The sequence below is a fragment of the Saccostrea cucullata genome, unplaced genomic scaffold (assembly GCF_032062105.1).
Source record: "Saccostrea cucullata isolate Sc308-1 unplaced genomic scaffold, CSIRO_AGI_Scuc_v1 ctg1161, whole genome shotgun sequence".
NCBI lineage: Eukaryota > Metazoa > Mollusca > Bivalvia > Ostreida > Ostreidae > Saccostrea > Saccostrea cuccullata.
In genome coordinates, this window is record NW_026923477.1 from 180,993 (window position 1) to 204,936 (window position 23,944).

General features: G+C 32.4%; 2 protein-coding genes across 2 annotated transcripts; one reads left to right on the plus strand and one right to left on the minus strand.

Annotated features, from left to right (window-relative positions):
* Positions 1–15,372: 15,372 nt before the first annotated feature.
* LOC134264108 (uncharacterized) lies at positions 15,373–17,419 on the minus strand. Its single transcript, XM_062746409.1, has 4 exons — positions 17,357–17,419; positions 17,102–17,255; positions 16,864–16,974; positions 15,373–16,662 (listed from the first exon to the last, which is right to left on the minus strand). Exons 1-4 carry the CDS (start codon positions 17,417–17,419, stop codon positions 16,091–16,093), a joined length of 900 nt encoding a protein of 299 aa, XP_062602393.1. The 3' UTR covers positions 15,373–16,090.
* Positions 17,420–18,579: 1,160 nt separating this feature from the next.
* On the plus strand, positions 18,580–20,525 carry LOC134264105 (uncharacterized). Its single transcript, XM_062746405.1, has 2 exons — positions 18,580–19,509; positions 19,661–20,525. Exons 1-2 carry the CDS (start codon positions 18,843–18,845, stop codon positions 20,440–20,442), a joined length of 1,449 nt encoding a protein of 482 aa, XP_062602389.1. The 5' UTR covers positions 18,580–18,842; the 3' UTR covers positions 20,443–20,525.
* Positions 20,526–23,944: the final 3,419 nt, after the last annotated feature.

Below are 23,944 nucleotides of genomic sequence, written 5' to 3' on the forward strand. Positions count from 1 at the left end.
CGTTTTCGGACTTTTTTGAATACTGTGATAAAGAGTGATCATCATCCTATTGGCAAGGTACAGGACTTCTTCTATAGGGTTGAATTTCAACAAAGGGGATCACTACATGTTCACATGATTGTTTGGATTGAAAATGCTCCAAAATACTTGGAAAATGATGAAAAGGAAATAGTTGCATTTGTTGATAGCTACTTAAAATGCGAAAGAAATGCAGATGACACTATGCTAGAATTACAGGTGCATAAACACTCGCAAACATGCAAAAAAGGAAAGGCTGTTTGTAGATTTGGATTTCCTCTCCCACCACTCCAATCTACAATGATTTTAGAACCTTTGGACAGTAAAGTTGAAAAGTACAAGAAGATGCATAGAGCTATGCAAGACAAAATGAATGACCTTAAGAATGGTTGTGATCTAAGCTTTAGTTTCCAAGAGTTTTTGCAGGATGTATTACAACTATCTGAAGATGATTATATCAAATGCATCAAGTATTTCTAAAGCGTAAACCCTGCGACCTTAGAGTGAATGCCTACAACAGTGCTCTTCTTCATGCATGGGCAGCTAATATTGACATTCAGTATGTATTGGATCCGTATGCTTGTGCAATGTATATTGTCTCATACATAAGTAAATCCAAAAGAAGAATGAGTGATCTTCTGAGTAGAGCTGCAAAAGAAGCAAGAGAAGGCAATCTTGACATTAAGAGACAAGTTAGACACATTGGAAATCAATTTCTAAACAGTGTTGAAGTTGGAGCACAAGATGCAGCATATCTGGTTTTGCAAATGCCATTTACGAAGGCATCAAGAGATGTAATGTTTATAAACACATCTCCAGTTGATGACCGTGTTATACTTGTCAAACCTGATTCAGAACTTGAAAAGTTGAATGCTAACTCTACAGACATAGAATGCAGTAATATAGTCAAAAGATATGCAAAACGTCCAAAACAACTTGAAAACTGGTGTTAGCTGACTATGTCTTACAGATAGATGTAGTTTTACCAAAAGAAAATGTAACCCAGCTGTCAGAAATGGAAACAAATGATGATGAGACACACCAGTCAGAAAATGAAGACAGTGGATCTGATACTGAAAGTGAATTTAAAGATGACAGCACATTAGTTGTGTTGAAAAATGGAATCAAAATCAAGCGCAGAAAAACGCCAAGAGTTATAAGATATGTGCGCTATAGTTTAAAGACAGACCCAGAAAATTACTATAGAGAAAAACTAATGCTGTTCACTCCATGGCGAAATGAAAGTTCTGATCTTCTGTGTGGACAGCAGAGCTTTGAGCCGTCATTTAACCAGAAGAAATTTTTCTTAACTCAGAAAATCAAACAGTATGAACACAATGCTGATGCACTTGAACATTCAGAACAAATGGCGCAAGATGATTTGACAGAAGCATATGATGAATAAGCTCCTGGTGCTCAACAAACTGAGGCAGAAGATGAATATGAAGGAAATGTTGACTCTGAAAAATTTGTACACTTTAATCCTGAAAGGCCAATTGAACAGAGAGAGTGTGACTTAGGAAATGATGTTGGAATTCCATCAACAAGACAACTGAGTGACCAGAGTTCTGTTAGATTACCTGATGATGAGTATTTAAAGCTTGTAGCTAGTCTGAATTTGAAGCAACGTGAATTTTTTAATCATGTTATACAGTGGATCAAATGTAAACGGGAACCTATTCATGCATATCTGTCAGAAGGTGCAGGCGTTGGGAAGTCAGTGTTAATCAGAGCGCTTTATCAAGCTTTACATCGGTATTTATGTGCTAAGGAGGGAGAAAATCCAGACGATATACGAATTCTTCTTTGTGCATACACTGGTAAAGCTGCATTTAACATTGGTGGTCAAACAATTGCTTCTGGATTTCATCAAAAAATTAACCAAAGGCAGCAAAACATGCATTGTGATGAACTGAACACATTTAGAAGAAGGATATGGAAATAACGAACAGTATTCAATCTCAACGTCCATCAAACAATATACAAAATAAGAGCAGAGCAAACACGGACCTCCGAAACATCAGAGGTGGGATCAGGTGCCATGGAGGAGTGAGCATCCCCTGCCGACCGGTCACACCCGCCGTGTGCTCGTTGTCATAATCAGGAAATAACGGAAAAAATCCGTCGTCAATTCAGTGTATAAATAATGGACTAACAATTGGTATGAAAAACGTCAGTCAGCATTTCATTCAATGATAAATTGTATTTGCTGACAAGGTCGTTGTATCGACCATAGAATTTACGAATTGATGACTTTAAACGAGACTGTTGATATTCTTGTTTCATCAACTTGCTTGTCAATAATTTACTTCGTTTAAGAAATTGTTCATACGTAGAGCATGCTCTTGCGTATCGAATCAACTGAGATATATATACTCCGTATGCAGGTGATGAAGGTACAGTGCTGCTATCCTATAAGTTGACAATTTTATCCTATCCTATCGTGAATCCTGCATCCACAATCCTATCCTGTGATTTCAGTCTAATCCTATCCTATCCTATCCTGCAACTCTCAGTTTTTTAATATTTAGGAATTAAATTGACAAAACGAAAAAAAAGGAATTACCAGAAAATAAAATAAAATCAGATATAGTTATGGTATTCATTTCAATGTTATATATTTTAATGGAGAAAAATAATCGAGATCGGCATTCCATAATTCCCGACTAACCGTTCCGCACAAATTAAATTTACGATTATCATAACCATGTTAAAAAAAATGTTAACAAACAGATCGTTATTACACGTGGACAAATACTGATTTTGCAAACATATGAAATGTAATTGGCCTATCAGAAGAATTTAAGAAAAATATACTTAGTGTTTTAAATTTCCTACTTACAATGATCGTGAGACCGGCCGGGAACGCGACTTGCGTCTAACGTGTAATATTTAATTATTTTTAAAAATTATATGCCTATATAGTAATAATGTTTAAGTATATGTTTCATGTAAAATTTATTTTTTTTCCTAAAACTAATCACCATGAAAATAACATGCATGTAAATGTATAGATCTAGTCTAACTGTACCTGTGTAACGGTTTTTCTGTATGCAATTCTGAAGAAGAAGAAGATATGACTAGACCAAACAGACTAGTTAAATGTAGATCTAGAATATCTTGACTTTCACATATCAAACATTTTTAATGTGAAATTGTCTTATAATATCAATATTAATTGTATGATTTTTTAATTTAAATTCAGTAATTTATTCTTTTTTATTTTTAATTTCAGTTCATCATATATAATTGCATGTGATATTTTTCAAACATGCAAAATATATAGTTGCTAATTCAAGATAATCTTATTGTTTTTTTTTTCATTTCACTTCAGTTTCTCCTCAGTTTATGGTCAGCTCAATACCGTACAAATGTATTTCAATTTTCAATTTTTTTTATGTGTGAAAATTTAATAATTTTTGTTTAATAGAATATTTTTTTCTAAATTTGATATTGGTTGACAGATTTACATTAATAAATATTGTAGTGAGGTCACACATGTTTATAAGATCTTATAAAACATGCACGAGAAATTCGGAATTCACATTTTAAACATGTATAACTCATTCTTAAGTAAAACAAGTTTATATTTGATCTTGAATGTTAATCAGTGTCAGATTGAGAAATATTAAAATGCTCCACATGTTCCTTAGATCTTATAAAACATGCATAAGAATTCACAGTACTTACAGGATTTATAACACATTCTTGAGTAAACTTTGTATTTGACCTTAACATTTGATCTTAAAATTTTCAGTGTTTAAATGAGGAAAAATACTTTATCAAGTTCACAATATTTTTATTCAAGGTGATTCCTCAACAATGTTTAACAATTGATTTAATTGAATATTCCATTACCATGAGACAGCCATTAAAAGTATCCATGTACATCATTTATGAATTTCAATTCTAAGATCACAGATACATGCACATGAACTTTGTTTAAATTAAAGTTTATAAATGTTTTTATTACACTTGTATAATGTTTCACATGCATATAATTTGGCTTTCTTAACCGTCGCTCAAATTGAAATTCAAATGTCAGAGTTATTGTCAGAGAGATGGTCATAAACCGAACAGTTCATCAAATGTCAACAATGCACAGAAAACACACTGATCTCCTTAATAAAAACACCATAATTTCAGACTTAGGACTCCGTGACACTGGTTTGAACATCTTTCATCATTTACTCAACAGCATATGGCATGAACTGCATTCTGTACAGCTGTAAATGTCCAGCGTTTCCTGAAAAAAAAATAAATGATATTATAGACATGTTGATTGTAAATTTTGTCACAAACATTTCATACACATTTAACATGTTTAAAATGTTTTGGATTGTGACTATCTTTCACATTTCATGTACAATTTCACCTTTTTTTCATAAAAGTAATGCATATAGAAATCATGAAAAATAAAATCTTATACTGCAAACTCAGTCATATAAAAGAAAAAAAAATTATTCAACATAATTTACTCGTAGATTATAATTCATTTTACCTTGTCAACTTGCTAACAAGCATGAATACATTTGTTTTAGTGACTTTTCTCTATTTCTGCTTGTATTTATCTATTTAATGTTTTTTATGTTTTTTTTTTGGTCTTGAAATTTAAATATGAAAATCTATGATACTATATGTAACATGATGACCAGAAAAATTCAACATTTCTTTTAGTTTTACTCTCAATATTTTTGAAAGAAGAAAATCACTTGTTCCGGGTAACTGCAGATATGTCACGTCAACTCAGATAATGATGTTTATGTATTTTAATGACCATGTAAAAATACATGATAAAAATAAAATCATACATACTTTTGAGGTTGAAATCCCTGTAATACAATGACACATGAGTGCAGACAATCCATTTTCTGTAATTATTAAAATGACAAGATTAACTTATGTTTCATAACTCACAATACATCAAAAATACATGTACAATATGTAAGTGCACTGCTTATTAGTGAGCTCCTCAAACATTTAAGCAGAAGCATTAATTTATTATTAATTACACAGAAATAAAAAAAAAACAACAACTATTTTCTGACCTTATTAAGGAAATGATAAGAGTAACAACCTGATTTAGGCATAATACATATGATTGTTATAGTCTTAGAGCTCATTGATATCTGATTGAATCAAATGACAGAGTATTTGTAAATATTACCCCCCCCCCACACTTCTGTCTTCACTACTTCTTTTTCCCGCACCCGATTTTTGTTTATATTAATAAATAGAATAAAATGTTTATATTTTAAGACATGAGAACACTGTTTAAAGGGATAAATATGTATAAAAATGCACACATACTGTGTACAGTGTGAAGTATACTTACATGATATCGCACATCATCTATTCAAGTTCGCTGCTGACGGTTCCTGTGGAATTATCCAAACAAACATAGCATATTTAACAGAAAAACATGTTAATACACTTTTACACAAGTAAGTATCGGTTAAATCATCCAAACGAGCTGAAGAAATACGGTCTTTCGATGCCTGGGCTCTTCGTTGTTTACATTCCCAAATCTTCCGGTGATCGTTCACGGTTAGATCGTACGCAGTGTTACTCGATGTTTATAATGTAAATATGTGTTTAGAGAAAAGAATGTTTTATTTTCTTTTGAAAAAATTATAAATCTTTCTTTAGTAAACAATTTATACCGTATTTCGTTTTTGTAATTTATTCTGAAATATGAATTAACCTTTGCTCGAATCTGATTGGCTGTAGGATACAGGATAGGATAGGATAGGATAGGATTGGATTAACTTCTATATGTTTCTATCGTGAATCCTCAATCCTGAATCCTATCCGATCCTATCCCATGTCAACTTGTGGGATAGCAGCACTGTATATTGCTGCATAAGTAAGGGAAGTTGACGATAGAAAAGTTAAAGTCATCACGTTTATCATATAGCTTGGTTGTTAGATTACCATTAGTGTCTTTTTCAAGTAAAATATCCAAGTATGAAGCAGAAGTGTCGGACTTTGTGGTATCTTTTATCTCAAGCTCACCAGGATATATCGTTAGGAATGGAAATTATCATTATTAATTGACAATACGTCGTCGATATATCTAAATGTCGAGTTGAAGGCCACAGCAAGTGTTTTCTTCTTTTCACGCATAAGATTTTGCATAAATTCTGCTTCATATGAATATAAAAATAAGTCTGCTAATAACGGAGCGCAATTTGTACCCATGGGAATTCCAATAGATTGTTGGAATACCTGGTCTCCAAAAACCACATAGATATTGTCAATCAGAAACTCAAGCATCTTCTTGATGTCAACTTCAGAGTACTTATGTGTGCAATCAGAATCTGTTTTAACAAAATAATTTTTCAAATGACCAATGACGAGGTAAGTAAATTTACGAGTTCCATTTTTGTTGAAGAAGCAGCTGTCAATGATATCAAAAAGCCTGGATTTTAATTTGTCGTGGGGAATTGTTGTGTATAAAGTTGAAAAGTCGTAAGTTTTTAAACTGTTGATTTTTGTAAAGTCTTGTGATTTCAAATTGTCCAAAAGTTCTTTAGAATTTTTAAATATCCACATCTGATTTACACCACTTCTTGAATATATAGTTGTACAGTACTCTTGAAGTTTTTCTTTCACTACTGTCAATATTTTAGTCAGAAGTAACGAAAGAGGCTTGGTTGAACATTTACTGGAACCTGCAATGTATCTTTGTTTGTAAGGATTCTTATGAAGTTTCGGAATCCAATATATGTAAGGTAGTTCAAATTCATTTTGGCTCTGTGGAATATTAAAAGTATTCAAAACTGACAGGTGATTTTGAAGAATTTCTTCCTTAGAAAGAGAAGTATGAGTATAAGTAGGATTACCACTTGTAGAATTAAATCCAAGTTCTTCTAGAATGCAATTTATATAATGAGCCTTACAAACGAACACAATGTTGTTACCTGCTTTGTCGGCAGGAACCAGTACGTACTGATCGTGTAATCTATCTAATTCTTTTTTCACTTCTGGTTTATTGAACACAGAAGGATAGATGGTTTTCATTTTGCCCATGTAGAACTTAATACAGAAATTTGTCTGTTGTCATCATAGATGAAATTTCAATGGTTGGCAATGCAAAGTTGGAATTTATCAACGATAGACTTCAGCTTCTTACTGGTTTGAAAAGGCCCTTTAAAGACATTAGTATTACTGCTGTTGGAGATTTCTTTCAACTTTAACCAATCATGGATGGATGGATTTTTCAGGATTTAAAACAAAATGCCCAAGCACTTGCATGTAATCTTTGGAAAGAAAACTTCACCTTATTTGAGTTAGATGAAGTAAAGCGACAAAAGGATGATTTAGAATTTGCATAGCTTTCGAACGGTCTTCGTCACAATGAGATGACTTCTGAGGACCTGAATATAATTCACAAGTGCATCATTGCTGAAAATAGTCCATATTATCCACACAATGCTTCCCATCTTTTCACAATGAATGCCAAAGTAGATGAATATAACAATAAACTTATATAGCAACTTCCTGGTGAAAAAATCATTCTGAAAGCTGTTGACAGTGTCATCCAAGACCACAGTAAGACTGTGAAAAACCGACTACTAAGATCATTACAAAATCAAGATGATGTAAGCAAAACTGCAAACCTCATGACAAGCCTAACTCTAGCCATTGGAATGATATATATGACATTACAGTAAATATTGATGTTACTGATGGCTTGACAAATGGTTCATCATGTACTGTATTTCTTGTTGAAAACAGATTACCTGGTGTATAAAGGCCAAGTATAGTGTGGGTGAAGTTTTTGGATTTTGCAGTAGGGAGAATTGCTCGACAGAAATACAGACACCTTTTCCATGATGATGTTATGGATGATTGGACACCTATATTTGACTGTCAGCGATCTTTTGTTTTCAATTCAACTACATATCAAAGAATACAGTTTCCTTTAAGACCAGCTGCTGGTAAGACAATTCACAAGGCTCAGGGCTGCACTGTTAATGAAATTGGAAAGAATGAGGAAGGAAGCACCTCTAAAACTGTGTTATCTTCCATTGTACAAAACAGAGCAAAACAAACTAAAAATTATGTTTAATAATGCAAGATCTCTTCACAAACATTTCAATGAAATTAAAAATGAACCCAATGTTGTAGCATCAGATGTTATTGGTTTTTCAGAAACAAGATTAGCCATCAATGATGAACAGAATTTTGTGATGGAAGGTTACTTGAATTTGTTGAATCATGAAAAGAGAAGTGACAGCAATCATCCCCATCATGGAACAGCATTATATGTTAAACAGGACCATTTGATGACAAGTATCTCAAAATTCAGTAACACTTTGCTTGAGTTCATCATAGCTTTAATAAATTTCAGAGACTTTGGAGAAGTGCAGATAGTTGTTTTCTGCAAGTTCCCAGCATGTTTTTTTTAAAGAATTTGAACGTGAAATTATGTTGCACTTAAAACCTTTCGTAAACACAGAGAAAAAAAATGGATAATTATTGGAGATTTCAATTTTGATTTGTTTACAGGTCACAAAGAATTTTTGAACTTTATGAAGTTGAATTTAAAATGCACACAGTTGGTAAAAAAGATAACTCATGATTTAGGTTCACAACTTGATTTGATTTTCACAAACCTCCCTCATTGTGAGACTGATGTGATTGAGGCATATTGGTCAGACCACAAAATGGTGTAGTGTACATGTACATTATAAATATGATATAAGGGACGCATGAGTATTTATTTGGGGGAGATACTTCATCTTGTCCCCTCTCCCACCTACAAATATGCCAATGTCACTTAGTGACATTTGGTACATTGGTTATACTGTATACAGGGTTATATTCACCCTGTGTTATTTTCACCCTTTCAAACAACTTTACAAAGTTTTAAATTCACCCAGTCACAGTTTTGTTGAAGAAATCAAACTGTGTTCTCTTAATTTGCTCCGTTTTAAATTTGTCTACCTCTAAGATGGATAACAGGAGCAAAAAATAAGTGGGGGTGAATATTTCCCTGTATACAGTATCTTAAAGGCACCAATTACTTGATGATTTTTTTTAAGGCATATCTTTACTTGAAACTATTTTTTATATATGTATGCATGGAATAGCCAAAAAATATTGCAAACAAATCAATAATCACGAAACAATTGGACTTTAAAAGTTTTGTGAAACAGGAAACCTTCATTATGACTTCTTATTGTGGATAAATTTCCACAGACAATTAATAAATGTACAAAATAATTAGATGTTGCATGTTAAGGAAAATTCAAGTACCATCAATGACAACCATTCATGTCAAAAATATGATGATCATTGTATTATGTGTTAATATTTATAAATTATGTATATACTGTATTGATGTTTGTGAGTTAGTTTTATCCTTACTGTTTAGATCTTTTTCTTTAATGATGCATGCATCTCATGAACTTTTTTTTAAATATACATAAAGCATTTTGAGATAACGAATTGTTAATGCAGGCAAGCATACAGTATAAGTTTAATATAAAGAAATTAATGAGTTTTGCTAAATAATGATTCTAGCTGTAAAAGAAATATACACTTGCATCAAGTAATCGGTGTCTTTGATTTAGTAACTGGTGTCTTTGATATATGTTCAGCACTGTATTTTTATAGTTTTATGAAGTATATTCACCGAATATTATCTTTTCATGAAAAAAAATGCTGTATAGAAATATTGTTAGTTTATTGATGTTACTGTGTGTTATGTCATTAAGTCCCTACAGAACAATACTGGAGTATATAAGAGTATAAACTTTTTAAATGTATTTGAATTAATATTTTTCCAGAGCAAATAACAATATCGCTGTCAATATTCTTATCATACATATAATTCAAGTCTTTATGTAATTACTTTATAATCAACCTCATGCAGAATTGTAGATATCACAATCTTTTTTGATTTGTTGTGTTAAAATGTTGAAGTTTATTGTATTTTTGTGTTTCAAAACATTCAGAAATTGCTATAATCATTTACTTTTACATAAGCATTAGTTACCTGTGTAGAATAGGAAAGCAACCTGCATAATCTGACAGTAACTGACAACTCTTTCTGAGTTACTGGTTTATTGCTAATTTCAGTTAACTCCATGTTAATTGGGTTTTTTTTCACTTAACTTTCTCCAGCATTGAGATATTTAATTTGTGACCACCATTATCTAATCTAATGAGAATCGACTATATATTATACACTTATACCCAGGTAAGTATGAAAAGAGGGGGTCAATGGACAGCCCGTAAAGGGAGGTAAACCTACCTCTTTATAACATTACAATTTTTCCTATAAAAGAGATGAAAAAAGGTGGATCACTATAAATTCTCATGACTGGTCTTTAAAATCAAAATTATTGATTGTAAAAAGATCTTAATCATTCCATTTTGGAATATTACCATCAAGTTAAGGCAATCTGATTCCTGCAGGTACCCCAATTAAATTTTACTTATTAAGAATTCTTTTAAAATAATAGCTGATATTCAACGTCAGAGTCTGTTGATCATCATATATATTCATTCACTTTCAGTTGCAATCTTTCCAATTTTCGCTTTCGTTATGTATAGGAAAGATTTACTATTAAGTGAACAATCAAAATTATTGATTGCAAAAACATCTTAATCATTCCATTTTGGAATATTACTATCTTTAGGTAATCTGGTCCCTGCAAGTTCTCCAATTAAATTTTGCTTATTAAGAATTCTTTAAAAATAATAGCTGATATTCAAAGTCAGAGTCTGTTGATCATCATATATGTTCATTCACTTTCAGCTGCAATCTTTCCAATTTTCGCTTTCGTTATGTTTAGGAAAGATTTACTATTAAGTGAACTTTAATAAATACAGTGTATTTCGTATCTTTCAAATGATTACTTTGATATATTGAAATTTCCTCTAAACAAATGTTTGAAATATTTACAAACATCTACATTTACATGTAATGTTATTGTCATGAAGTTTTGCATTTCTGTCTCAAAATTGTTGCAATATTGCATATTTGATATTGTGTGCATATTTGTCTGTTGAAGTCATCTAAAATTTATATAGTTGATTGCTATTAACGCTTCTTAGTTTTTATTATATAATCTACTAATTGTCTAAGTGATAAATTTTCAAGTCTGTTGAATTTTGTAAAGAAATAAAAGTAAAATCTTATTCACTTTTTCTGTTTTTATTATAACTACCATAGCTAATTTTACAACCCCCCCCCCAAAAAAAAAGAAGAGAAATTTTATTGTTCATTGTTAGCATATTAGACTTCAGAGTTGACTGTATTAAAGCTCTATTTTGCAGAAATACCGAAATTAACCTCATTATGACTAAATTGATCATGAGGTAGGCATTAAGCACTGGTTGAAAAGTAAGCCATTTTTATCAATTTTATACTTAGATCAAGCCCAATTACTGCAAATGAATAAAAAGAGGAAGTTCATACTCTAACATAAGTCTTGCAAGTAAAGGTTTTTCACTCAGGTAAGCGATGTGGCCCCTGGGCCTCTTGTTTATTCTCATGTTCATAGCTAAACCTAAACATAAAAAAGGCTGGCCTTGTAAGGAAGAAAGGGGCCTCTTTCAAAATAGATAATTTCAGGGCCGCTGGGTCAGGGGTACCAGGGGGGTACTTTCACTAAAAATAAATTAATGCTTTGAAATCTGCCCTTTGATTAGCAATGATGCCTCTTTCAAAATTTGTGAATTTTACGGCTTTTGGATTAAAACGCGAACACTTGATGTAAAGTCTAGTTTCCGCAAAACTGAAACTATGCGGAAACCTTTGCTGAAACTTGGCGTTGAAGTTTCCTGTATGGTTTCCGCAATGCGGAAACTATATAATAGTTTCAGCAAGTTTCAGTAGGGTTTCCGTATACTGAAACCATTAGGTTTGTTTCCTAATAGTTTCCGCAAAACGGAAACCAATGTAAAATTTAATGAAACGTCAATTTAACGATACGTTTTAGTTTCAGTAGGTTTCCGTTTCCGGAAACTATTAATATCGATTCCATATGGTTTCCGCATGCTGAAAGCGTACTGAAACTTTTTCTATTTGTTTTTTCAAAAGGGTAGAAAAATCAACTCGTATGCATATGATCTTTTACTATTGATTTCGATTCCATATGGTTTCCGCATGCTGAAACCGAACTGAAACTTTTTCTCTTTAATTTTTTTTTTCAAAAGGGTAGAAAAATCAACTCATATCATCCTTATATTTATTTATACATTAAAAAAATGGTTTTATTTTTAAATATCTAATAGTTCATATTCAGATTTTGAGATGTGCCTGCTCTGTGTAAACTTGCACATACCGATATTGATATCAATGATAAGCATATTATACAAGATCCTTGCTTCATATTAAATGTATAAAAATTGTTTATTTCATATTGTGTCGGAATTCAAAAATATTATTTTTAAACAAAATCGATTCCTCTCACAAGGATTTTCTACATTACCAAACTCAATACTCCCCCTCGGGAATTGATTATTTTGAAAACATACATCATTTTCAAAAAACTACGAATATGTTTCATGTAAAGTTGTTTAAAAAGAAAATTAGTGTGTCTTCATGGTGCATGAAATACAGATAATTACGAGAGTGAACATAATCTGAGATAGAAAGGTTTGCATTTATATTCTTTATACATGTTTCTATATATATTTTCCTTAACGAATATCATTTCAATAATTTCAATTTGTTAACAATACATACTGACTAGGAAGCCTTTTTTACTATTCATATATTTATTGTTCAATACTTACATGTACTAGTTATTTTTATGATAACATTGATTTAATATCTACATATATGTATTATTTCTGTCTTCGTAAAAACATTTTATTCGTAAGCCGCGGTTTTACAGCATTAAAAATATTACAAGAAAACATGTCCTGAAAATTTGATGTCATTGTTCCCAGGATTTGCAGCATTTTATGTCAATCTAATTAAAAATAAATCTTCCATTTGTTCCCCAAATGTTTATTTACACGAGGAACTCTTATATGTAAAAAGTCTGCTTTTGTGAAACAATACCCTGGGAGCGAATGGAAAATCTCAAAATTTTAATTAGAATGTATATTATGTGTAGGCTTTTTTTTTTTTTTTATTTTGTTTTATTTCATATATCTTGCTTTCGTGATGTTAATTAATGCAATATCACTGAAAACGCGGTATAGTTTTTAGTAATATGTTCAATTATATTCGTATTGAGATGTATAATGTGCTAAATATGTGATATAGAACTTAGTTTTTTTTAAATGAATTTAAAGTAGTCTGTAAGTTGATCAAATTTTCAATTCTTTACGTTCAACCCCACTCGCGGGCACCTGTCCTCACGTGCCACAGGTGGGGAGACAGATGTCGCGAAGACACCTGCTACCGTGTTGGTGTATTTTTTGTATATTCTATGTGGATTGAGAGGTTTTTCTACCTTAGGGGAACAATGGACTGTGACCAGGCGTAATATATACACGCAGTACATGGTATACACAACTAGCCTTTTCTAATGGCACCAAGATTTCTGAACATTCAAAATTAAAAATAAATCACACTATATAAAACTTCACCTAAAATCAAACATGTCATATGTATAATGTGTTATGTAAAATATTTCATACAATGTTTCATATTTAGCATAAGAAATTTTTATTTTATGTGTTGGTGATTAAAAGAAAATAGACAAACCTCTTAAATATTTATCTATCAATCTAATATAATAAAATTAATCTATTGGTAAGGAGAATATTTGCTATAGCTAGTTCAATAGACTATTTCAAAAATTTCAATATTATTTTACAATTTCTCCACAAAAAAAATCGGTTATCACAAAAAGAAATCGACAATTAATGGTATTCCTTGTTTGCCACCATTGTAAACTTCAAATATTGAAAGTATTTAGAGGTCAATGAAACGCAACCTAATGAAAACTAAGTCTGTTTTATTTCATAACTTTTTTCTATAGGTTATTTCTAAGTACATAATATTAAAACAACGTTTAACAGCAATTCTCTGTAATGACCAACCATATCATATATAGAGCGTGGCACACTAGGTCTCAGAAAATCAAAATAAGTTTCCATATACCTTGTATACATATATAAACATAAAAAGTGAAACAATTATGTTGCTATGGATTGCCGTTGCCATGGTAACGAACTCACCTACTTTCCCCTCCTGAAATGCTTCTTTTTCTCACAATAATCGAGAAGATTGGAGTGTTTATATTGCCGTTAATACATTCATTAAAGTTCTGATCATGATACGTGTTGTTAATATGATGAAAAATGATTAGATTAAAATAATAAAAAAAAATTCTAAAAAATGTTACAATATTGGAATATCGTATGCTATTAGGAGTCCTTGAGTAGCTTTGGAAAAGGTCAAATTTGGTCATTTTTCAAAGACGTTTTACATTCGAATGCAGCCATGCAGGAGCTGGGCATGATAATATCTATGAAGGGGACATACTGTACTATCAATATATGCAATAAAATTTTTGGGGCAATTGGGTTTAAGAGTAGTAACCATGGAAACAAAATTGACATTTTCCCCTTTTTTAAAGTTAAGATTTGGGTCATATTTCAAAGAAGCTTTACATTCGAATGCAGCCATGCAAGAGCTGGGCATCATAAAATCTATGAAGGTGGCATACTGTACTATCAATATATGCAATAATATTTTTAGGGCAAATGAGTGTAAGAGTAGTAACCATGGAAACAAAAGTGAGATTTTCCATTTTTTTTCAAAGGTCAAATTTGAGGCATATTTCAAAGAAGTTTTACATTCGATTGCAGCCATGCTGGAGCTGGGCATAATAATATCTTTAAAGGGAGCATACTGTACTATCAATATATGCAATAATATTTTTGGGGCTAATGGGTTTAAGAGTAGTAACCATGGAAACAAAATTGACATTTCCCCCTTTTTTTAAAAGTTCAAATTTGGGTCATATTTCAAAGCAGCTTTACATTCGAATGCAGTCATGCAGGAGCTTGGCATCATAAAATCTATGAAGGGGGCATACTGTACTATCAATATATGCAATAATATTCTTGGGGCAAATAAGTGTAAGAGTAGTAACCATGGAAACAAAAATGAGATTTTCCATTTTTTTTCAAAGGTCAAATTTGGGGCATATTTCAAAGAAGTTTTTCATTCGAATGCAGCCATGCTGGAGCTGGGCATAACAATATCTATAAAGGGGACATACTGTACAATCAATGTATGCAATAATATTTTTGGGGCTAATGGGTTTAAAAGTAGTAACCATGGAAACAAAATTGACATTTTCCCCTTTTTCAAAAGTTCAAGTTTGGGACAATTTTCCCATTTTTGAAAGGCCAAAATTACAAAAAAGTTAATACAAGGGTTCAATTGTATTTAATATCTGATTTGCCCATTTAAATGTATCTAAAGGAAGTAAACACAACACAATCAAACAAGCATTTGATCATACAATCTGTATGTTGCCATAGAAACATATAGGCATATCATAACTGGCAAGTATTAAAATTGATTGATTGTCTGATTGTTTGAATTATAATATATCAATAAAAACGTCAAATATATCAAATTATTAATCAACAAATGTACATTTGTTTGTTACAGTTATATATGAAATTTGGCTATCGCATGTGCATATCGTCAGTGCATACCTTAAAGAGAGAACTGCCAATTCCTATAACAAAATGACATGAGATCTATTTTGACTAGCGGGAGCTTAACGTACTAAGCATGTGGGAATGAACAGTATGGTATTTTCCAAGTTGCAGAAATATTCAACAACGATCATATTAAATGTACATAAAAATTTTATAACTTTCATTTGAGCTGCATTTTCACAATCTGTCAACTTTTCAGCAACTGGTAAATAATTCAAATGTTAGGCTTTATATCACAGTTGCAACATGAGTTTATAATTTACATTGCACAAAGGCATATATTTCTAATACATGTAGCTGGTCTTACAGTAAAATTTTGTCACATATGTTGAAAAACTAGTACAATGTTGTATTACATATCAAATTTAAAAGCTAATCAACAGATATAATCGATCTCCCCCACCCCTCACCCCTACGCCTAATTATTTTGATCTAATAGGAGATTCCTTATCTGATCTTTTCGGTCTTCTTCCTCTGAGGCACAGAAATCTGCAGCAGTCATCCTCTTCTCCTTTTGACAAAGACGGGAGAAGAAAGAAGATATCTGCTGACCAGAAAGGAATTCTGACCTACTAAACAGTCCACAATTCCTCATCTCCTCCGCTGCAATATACGGATCTACTTTATTGCCAGTCCTCTTCCCAATATCGAACTTCTCTGTCATGAAAGCTTTCTGCCCAGAAGTGAAAGTTACTCTTTGTCTGTTTTCTTTAATGGCCCATCCCATGTCTAATTCTGAACATCTACATACATCAGTATTGCTGTGGGACTCTAAAACCACAGATCTTTGTGGCTGGAAAGACAAAATCTTATCTGCATACATCCTCTTTGCCTTCTCTGAAACGTTCATTTTGGCATCGCTTCTGAAACTACAGTTGCCCATGTTTACATGATTTTCAAGAGCCTTTTGTGTAGAGAATGTCTTGGAGCAACTTCCCTCCGGACATTCCAGAACAGATGATCTAGATGGATTCTCCTCACTAGTGTCCTCTACAAATCAAATCATTCTTTGTTAGATAAGATGTAACGTCTCCATTTAAGTAAAAAAAAATCTTGAGTGAGACGTAAAACAATAAATAAACAAAAAAACAATGAATTATTGTACATGTAAGCTTTTCTGGGGTTATTTTTGGTTGCTGCTTAGTGGCTAGAAAGTAAGAGTAAAAAATCCCTAATCAAACTGAAAATTACCAGGAGTTTCTTCTTCCATTTCTGAAATTCCTCCACCAATCCATCCAGCCACTGTCTTTAGTTCTACAGAATTTTCTGGGGCACTTAGATGATCCCAGGTTAGTAACTTTCCTATAAAGAAACAAAGTGATCCCTATATGTCGCTATGGTTTGCAGGCGACACAAAAATGAAATAGATAGAATAAAGGAAACATGATATAAAAAGATCTTTGGAAAGTTGCAATATATAAATTTATACCTGACAAACTAAGCAACGTGTTCAAAGCTTCTCGGGGAGCATCAAGACTGCGATTATCATCCCAGCAGGAAACTGAGGAAGATTGACTAAGACTATTTTCCTGACTGCTCTCTGTGAAGTCTGTCCAGGCGATTTCTGCAGCTGGCAGCGCTGCCTACAAATGTAATCGCAATTATCATTTCAAAGAAATCGATACATGAAATCATGAAAAGGTGTTACTGATCCCTTAGTCTTACATATGATGTATTGACGTACCCTGTATAACTTTGAATAAAATTCATAAAACTTAATCAGATAAACAGAATATCTGATTAACATAATGCCCTATTCACCAAATTAGTAGTCTTTATATCCTGCTCATGATTCTATTTGAAGACTTCATATAAGGTGTAATATTACTGTAATTATCTACATTATTGATAAGATTGAAGCATAAGTTTTACAAGTACTTTCTGTTTAAACTGATTTATTGTCATTAACAAGGTCAATCTTTTAGTTCACAAAATAAAATATGTGGTCAAAAGATGTAAATTTGTTAGGATTGAGACTAACTGTCAATGTATATTAGTGCTATTCTAATATCAATATAACAGGATTTTGAAATTTTGCATAACAGAATAGACGACTTTCACATTTACAAAAGTTATTCCCCTTTGCGGGGTCAATCCGGGGTCAACCGGCGTAAGGCACTGTTTTCCCTCTATAACCTTACCAACTTTATGGGTCAGTATCCTAGAAATAAAATCTATATGAATATGCCCATTATGTTTTTCGTGTTGCCCCATACTCTGGCAATACAGGTACAGATCGAAATTGTTATAGAACGTTTGAATTTTAAAAATATCAACAGGTAACTTGCAAAGGACAAAGAGGGAAAAATTAGCATTACGCCGACAACGGGAGATAACTCTCAGGAATGTGAAATTCGTCTATATCAGAAAGAAAAATAAAGGACAAATAGAAAAAGCTAGGGTTTGGTGCAGCAATATCATATCAGGATATCCGAAATATCAGATTATGAGATATCTGATTTAATGGGACCCACTGTATAATAACAAACAGACAAATATACTGTTACAGTAGTAGATGTTGTTTTATCTTACCTTTCTCGTACGTTTTAATGGAACCGGGTTACAATCTTCGAATGAGTCTTCAATGCTAAACTGAAAATAGGATGTTGGTTGAAAGCATATCTTCTTGTATTGTATGTAATATACCTTACATCTACGTGTAAAATAAGAGAGAAGTACACATTTCCTGGCAAAAAAAAAACTAAAAATTTAATGTAATCAAACATTTTCTCACTTTACAAATATTATACAATATTTACCAGCTGCTCAGACTCATTTTCATTGAAAATTTCAGCCTCCAATAATTCTTTTCTGCAATTTCTGCATATACCTGCAATTGTTTTAAAATTATACTAAGTAAGTTGTATTAACATATATCAGCTGACTTAATAATAATAACAAAAATAATAACCTTTATTATATGATTGAATAATTTCCATCTCTCTGATTGGCTTAGATCCAACTATGTTAGAGAAATACTACGTTGTATTGACCTGCACGTGACGTTCCAAGTCAATACAAGGAATTATTTAAGCTACATCGGACCAAAAATAGATAGGGAACTTCTTGATGACGCGATCGATTATTCTTATTTTTGTCGTCCAATGAAATTGCGCGTCTTACACCGAGTTCGGTTATGACTTCAGCAGACGTAAACAATCCAATACACAATGGCTACTAGGTTTGCTTCGATTGACGACAGCGATTTTGATAGACTTTTAAAAGATAAAGATTCCGAAAACACCCAGAAAGCCACGAAAATGGCAATAAAGATATTTCGTACCTATTTACAAGAAAAGGGTCTATCTACGGAATTTGAATCGTTTGAACCGAGTGAACTGGATGCTACGTTAAGCAAGTTTTATGCGGAGGCGAGAACAGTTAACGGTGAGCTTTATAAACGCAGCAGTTTATTTTCCATTAGACATGGACTTAACAGACATTTGTCGGTGAATTCCCAAAATACAAGGGACATCATCCATGGAGTAGATTTCCGCAAATCACAACTGGCTTTCACCGCAGCTACCAAGGAGCTAAAACGCAGTGGCAAGGGAGGGGTTTCCCATTACCCTCCTATTGAAAAGAACGATTTAAAGCTTATGTACCAGTATTTTGATCTTGAGAACAACGTGAAACTACAGGAAAAAGTGTTTGTAGACATTGTCTTGTATTTTGGACGCCGAGGCCGTGAGAATTTACATCAGTTAAAGATATCGGATTTCAGTGCCAGGCACGATGCAGAGGGCCATCTTTACATTTATTTAGACAAGGATGAACTGACCAAAAACCACCAGGAGAACGCTAACACAGCGGACGGAAGGATGTATGCAATGCCAGGTTAGTACATCATATAGCTTAAACAGTGTTCAATATGGTTTGTTTATTTATAAACTTTAAAGACAAAGTATTTTTTTAAACATGTTAGAAATGTAAATATGTATAGAAATGCAATGTGACATTTTATTTATTTATTTTATTTTATTTTTAGATGATCCTCTATGCCCAGTGAAGTCATTCATCAAATACAAAAGACATCTTAATCCAAAGTGTGACCGAATTTTCCAAAGGCCAAAACGTAATTTTTCTAGTTCTCATTATTGGTATGACAACGTTCCTTTGGGACATAACACTATAGGGAACTTGATGGCTGCAATATCCCAAAAGGCTGGACTATCACAGAGGTATACGAATCATTCTTTGCGCGCAACCTTGGTGCACACACTGGATTCAACAGGTTTATTCTCGGGACGTCACATCATGAGTGTCACCGGACATCGTGCGGAGTCCAGTTTGAAAACTTACTCAGGCCAAACAGAGCCAGAAATAAAGCGGAAAATGTCCGAAAGTATATCCAAAACTCTCCGTACTGACACCAGTGTGCAGGAGAAAGAAAATTCATTAACTACAAGCTATTTCGAGGCTTCTGAAATGAAACTTGAGTCAATACCGGTATCAAATTCACTGTCTGACATTGACAATGTACTGGCAGATTTATTAAATGATCCTGATGATTTTGATTCCATTTTAAGAAGTGCAGATTTCGATTATGGCATTCAAAATGTGGGGGGTCCATGTATTTCTGAAACGAATGCACTGTCGAATCTGAATGCAAGTACTTGTAACTCAGTAAGTAAAAGTGGACAGACCACAGTTACAGAGCACGTAGAGATGTCCAGAACATCTTTTCAGTCTATTGCCTCAGGCCTTCCAGTTTTGACTCTAAACAATTCATCAAATATTACTATCAATTACAATGTCAACTTCAAGTGAAAATGGTTATAATGTTCAGTGATAGACAGATTGACCTGACAAAAGAAGCTGATGTTTCAATATTTTATTGTACCATTTATTCTGTTACAATGTGAACATTAAATGTTGTTGAAATTTCTTGTTAAAATATTCAATTAAATCGAAAAACAGACTTTTTGGAGTTTGCTATCATTTAATCATATTGCTAACATGTAATCATATAATAAAGCAGTTGCTATAATTTAATCATATAATAAAACAGTTATTGCTGTTTTTTTCGGTCAATACAATGATTTAGCCATCTTCGAAGTACAATATTCACCTCGCCCTCCGGGCTCGGTGAATATTGTACTCCTCAGATGGCTAAATCATTGTATTGACCTCAAAACACAGCAATAATTGTATATTATTTATCCAGGATAACTCAATTAGTTTAAAACTGGTTTCCATTGCCATTGTATAAATATAATAAATTATAAAAGTCTACATATAACATAATATTACTAAGGAGACAATGATCACTTCCTACAAATCAAATCTGACCAAATGCAAATTACTCATTCAATGTGTGTACACTGCCAGTGAGTGTACAAAAGTTTCTTTTTTTAGCGTGTCGCACTTTAAACATATGATGATTTCAGGAACCAATCCACTCAGAGTGAGAAATAAGATAGAAGGGTAAAAGGACATGTAGCAAACTATTATCTGTAATTAATAAGGTGTTTAAACTAGAACAAACAAAATAATAAACACATGTTTACAATCGAAAACAAATCCTAATCTATTGATATGCTTGTCGATAAACACACTCTATTACAAAAAATGTTTCATTCAGTACATATATTAATTATGATTTAAAATAAAATTACTCTGATGTATATAGTATCTATAATAGATCTAATGTGATCATCAAAATGTGTATATTCTCCTTATTTCAGCAATGAAACATTAATTTCATTGTAGTGAGCTACCTATAGATTGAATATTGTTTTTGTACTTATTGTATTCAAATCAGATAAAACATAACCCACTCACCTGTTCCAACTGCAAACACAACTCCAAAATTCTCATGTATAGTGTATACATTTGGAAGTGTCAGTGTTCTGTCAGATTTTCTTCTTATGCCCTTATGAGTGTTAAAAATGAAAGGGATTTCACAGAAGTTCCGTCGTTTTCTTCTACTGTTTGTTTCCAAAACATGGACAGAATGGTTTGCACAGATAGAGAAATTTCGTTGAGAAGGGAGCAATCCGAATTCAGTACAAATAATTACGCTTTCGTCGTTTACTTTCTCCGATAAACGCTCAGTTTGGTCGGAACACTTGATATGTGAATCTTTTTCACGAAAATCGCAAGCCATTACCAAAACCTAACTAGAACAATATAAAAAAAACTCCAACGACTCAGCCCAACACCGGCATCTTTCGCAGACGTATCTGACGTCTGACGTTCAATGTTTTTGTTTACATGTCGCCTTTTTGCGGTATTGGTTAAGTCGCGCCATATATAGGTTCAGTGTTACCTTCAAAAAGTCGAAATATCGCAAATTTGTTTTAATTATTAATCAAAAAGTGTATGATAATGTATATATTTATTTATTCATTTAAATATATATTCATATTCATTGATTGATACTGATTGATCGAAATGGTTACGATCGATATACTTTAATAATTGACTTTTCTACCTCCATTTTGAAGAGGTAATCAAATGGGGAATCCCCTTTTACAAAAATAACGTGCAGATTTCGCTGTATTCAACATGAGATAGAATGCCGATTTCCAATAGCCCCAAAAATGTTTTAATGGTCTTGAAAACTACACAATGCAGGGATTCTGTCCGATATCAGGAATTTTACTGGGATGGCTGCGTTTTCTTGTTTTTAAGCGGGTATTCTGGTTGAAAAAAGTCATTTTTTGTATAAAAATCGATACCGTGTTACCCTTTAGAAGTGCAAAAAAAATCAAATACGTATTATTTATATTAGATACATAGTTTTTCTTAGTTTAAAGTTTAAAAAAGTCAAGAGATATAAACCTCCTGAAAAATAAATCGCCTGTAAGTGAAAATTCACATAATGTCAAAAAATAGAGAATTGAACCTCCGTTACCATGGTAACGAGGCACCAGATGCATGACCTTCTACAGACTTTTTTCATAATTTGCCACTCTGAACACTTCTGGAAAGTTTCAACAAGATTGACAACTTTGCGTGCCCATGTATGGTTGGTGGTTACAGAGAATTGGTATTAATTTCTAATTTAGAGTCCAAAACAGAAAAGTGTGAGATTATTACAATAAGGAAAAGATAAGTCAATCAATAGCAAAACAATTATTAAAAGCTATCAATAATCCTGTATTATAAAGGAATAAAGAAGAATTTACATATGACATGTGTAAAGGACTATGACCACTTCTATTACATGATATCATTTATATAAATTTGCCTGCAAAATTAAGAGTTTCCGTATCTTCTGTATTGAGTGACCAATATTTTTTTGGTTCATCTAAAGCTGAGAAGTATGGAGATTTACTATTAATAAACTGAAATATTTTTTGAGGGGGAGGGGGACATTTTTGACGATCATATTTTTTACATGACAATGTTATAAAAACAAAATGAATGTTACATCTACATAATCGATCTTCAGTAGAAATATTGGTAAATCTCCCCACTTCAATTTGTTAGCTGTGACAGGAAATTCCTAGATGACAAATAGACTTGTACATTCATGTTGATATTTTCTGAGTAGAAAATTTTCAACAAATGATGAATAATTCTTATAACCCCAATTTTGCTTTTGAGTTGCACATATGTGGTTAATATGCCATCAGCATTACTTTGTTGACTTCTATATCATTTTCTTTTTTCTTTTCTTTTCTTTTTTTTTTACACAATAATCGAAGTACATGTTTACATGCGACTTTAAATCATTCTATTTGAAAACATTAGGACAGTCGGAGTCCGTTTCAACAATTACCATAATCATGTAATAAAGGTCTAAAATTTGCTTTTTATCCCCTTCGATTCCATGATCAATTTATGTTATTATTCAAAACTGTTCATTCTGTTGTCATATATATACAAGGACATTTGCATTTAAAACGTAAGAAAAAAATTGCTAAAAGAGAAATTATGCAAAAACTAAACTGAATTTTCCGTAAAGAATTTGAATCACTAGGTAGCGTATCGCGGCAGAATGCTTCTCTCTCATTGGTTAGATTTTCAGAGAAGAAAGAAGGACAAAATGGCGAAGAAAACACCAAGAATTTGCTCAAGAAAAACAACAGAGATGAGAAATTCTTTGGAATCTACACTGAAGAAAGGCACCCCAAACGGCAGATTAGATACAGGTAGTTATTTGTTACAGTTCAGAGCATCTTTATTTTTGTTTTTATTGTCTGAAATCGTAAGAATAATGTTGACCTAAAATGGCGCGTTCCAAAAATTCAAAATGACCATTGTACAGTTGTAATTATTGTGAAAAAGCGCCTTGTAATTCATTCTCATCTTAGGTTGTTTT